Genomic DNA, 2,219 nt, shown 5'->3' with positions numbered 1-2,219 from the left:
CGGACAGGTGTAGAGGTCTCAGAGACAGTCCCGGACCTGCGGACAGGTGTAGAGGTCTCAGAGACAGTCCCGGACCTGCGGACAGGTGTAGAGGTCTCAGAGACAGTCCTGGACCTGTGGACAGGTGTAGAGGTCTCTGAGACAGTCCCGGACCTGTTTAATGATAATTAAAAGTAATTATTGATTTTTCTTAGTTGTTTTTAGTCTTTTCTTGTTCTCGTTACTTTTGTTGGGTTCGTGTTATTTCCGTGACCTTCGTAGGTTCGTCTCTGTAAAAACGAGTCCAGACTAACCTGTTCAGGTCTGTAAGTTCTTGGTTTGAAGTAACGTCATCATGAAGTCTTGTTCCAGGGAAGAGTTCAGCCTTCAGCGGGTCAGAACCCTGTCCTACATGACTTCACACTCACAGTTTCCAGCTGTCTGTTTTTTAATGCTGCATAAATATCGTTTTAAGGAATTAATGTTAATCAAACACGGACTCACCTGTTTTGTTCGTTTCATGTTTCTTCTAATGAATTTAAAAATCAAATTCTCACCTATAAAACCCCAAACGTCTGAGCTGGAACATCAGACCASGGAGCAGACTCACCTGAGGCAGAACCTGAACTGATCCCAGACCAGCCATGGACAGAGGTAAGACCTGCAGGTCAGGGACTTTGGTCCCGTCACAGACGTGAAGTGCAGATATGAGCTCACCTGTCTCACCTGTCTCACCTGTCTCCCCTGTCAGCCGTGCTCCTGCTCTTGGTCGTGTGTGCGACCGTTTCTTCTCAGCAAATCTCAGACAGCCAGCGTCTGTTCACCATCGCCGTCAGCAGAATCCAGCACCTCCACCTGCTCGCCCAGAGACTCTTCTCTGACTTTGTGAGTTCTGGAAATACTCGAGGACGTCAGGGGTGAACCTTTGCCACAATAACTGTGTGTTTTACTGTGTACTCAAGAATACTTGTGTGCGTTTCTGTGTTTTAGGAGAACTCCCTGCAGACAGAAGAACAACGTCAGTTCAACAAAATCTTCCTGCTGGATGTCTGCAACTCTGACAACATCGACAGCCCCATCGACAAGCACGAGACGCAGCGCAGCTCAGTCAGTAAACTACTCTGTATTACACTGTACTACACTGTACTGCACAGTACTACTCTGTACTACTCTGTACTAGGCAGAACTAAAGTCTAAGGTTCTGGTTCAGTATCTTCCTCTCATCTTTGGGTCCAGGTTCTGAAGCTTTTGTCCATTTCTTACCGCCTGGTGGAATCCTGGGAGTTACCGAGTCTTTCTCTGTACGGAGGTTCTTCACCGAGGAACCAGATCTCACTCAAACTGTCTGAACTGAAAACTGGYATCCTGCTGCTGATCAGGGTGAGAACATGCACCCACCACATGGTCCACGCCTTCCTCTGAGCGGCCATCTCACCTGGGTAACCGGTTACTTGGTTTTACAGGCCAATCAGGATCCGGTGGAGATCTTTACGGACATCTCGGCCCACCATCTGGCGCCGTATGGAAACTATTATCAGGGTCGTGGACCTGAAGAGTCACTGAGGAGATCCTATGAACTGCTGGCTTGCTTCAAGAAAGACATGCACAAGGTGAGAAAGCAGAGAAATGCGACATCAATGTGACATCATCGTGATGCTATGATGACATCATCATGACGTGGCAATGGTGATTCTTTGTAAACCGCTGACTGTTTTCAGGTGGAGACTTACCTCACGGTGGCTAAGTGTCGACTCTCTCCAGAAGCAAACTGCACTCTGTAGTCCCGCCTCTTCAATCAGGAAGCTCCGCCCCCAGCCCACACGCCTGGATTAGCATAGGCCCTGCTTATTGTTTTAATGTACCAGTTCAGATGTTCTGATGTTCTGCTGTGATGGCAAATGTAAGGAAGTAATGATACCACTGTCAGCATGTTAAATAAAGTGTGTTGCATTGAYATCTGATTGTTCTCTTTGAGTCTGACTGGATGAACTTTGACATGCTTTAATTTCTTATTTTTATTTGATTAGAGGAGACTATTTTTTAATCTGCCAGTAGCCTGAAGATGTTCCCAGCACTGTGTTAAAGAAACATGCTGGAAAAGCTGATAGAAACTATTAAAAAAACTTTTAAAAAAAGTTTAGATATTAACTCACACTTTTGATGGGAAAAAAACTTCCTTTGCTGACTGAAAAATATTTTTGTTTACGAGGTAAATTGCTGTGAATTTGTTAAAAATATAT

General features: G+C 45.4%; 1 protein-coding gene across 1 annotated transcript; it reads left to right on the top strand.

Annotated features, from left to right (window-relative positions):
• Positions 1-572: 572 nt before the first annotated feature.
• On the top strand, positions 573-1,933 carry gh1 (growth hormone 1). Its single transcript, XM_014023173.1, has 6 exons — positions 573-633; positions 731-864; positions 970-1,086; positions 1,216-1,359; positions 1,443-1,589; positions 1,698-1,933. Exons 1-6 carry the CDS (start codon positions 624-626, stop codon positions 1,758-1,760), a joined length of 615 nt encoding a protein of 204 aa, XP_013878627.1. The 5' UTR covers positions 573-623; the 3' UTR covers positions 1,761-1,933.
• The last annotated feature ends 286 nt before the right edge of the window (positions 1,934-2,219 follow it).

This window comes from Austrofundulus limnaeus, unplaced genomic scaffold (assembly GCF_001266775.1).
Source record: "Austrofundulus limnaeus strain Quisiro unplaced genomic scaffold, Austrofundulus_limnaeus-1.0 Scaffold358, whole genome shotgun sequence".
NCBI lineage: Eukaryota > Metazoa > Chordata > Actinopteri > Cyprinodontiformes > Rivulidae > Austrofundulus > Austrofundulus limnaeus.
Note: the sequence above shows the minus strand (reverse complement) of the source record. Positions and strands in the feature narration are given on the sequence as shown.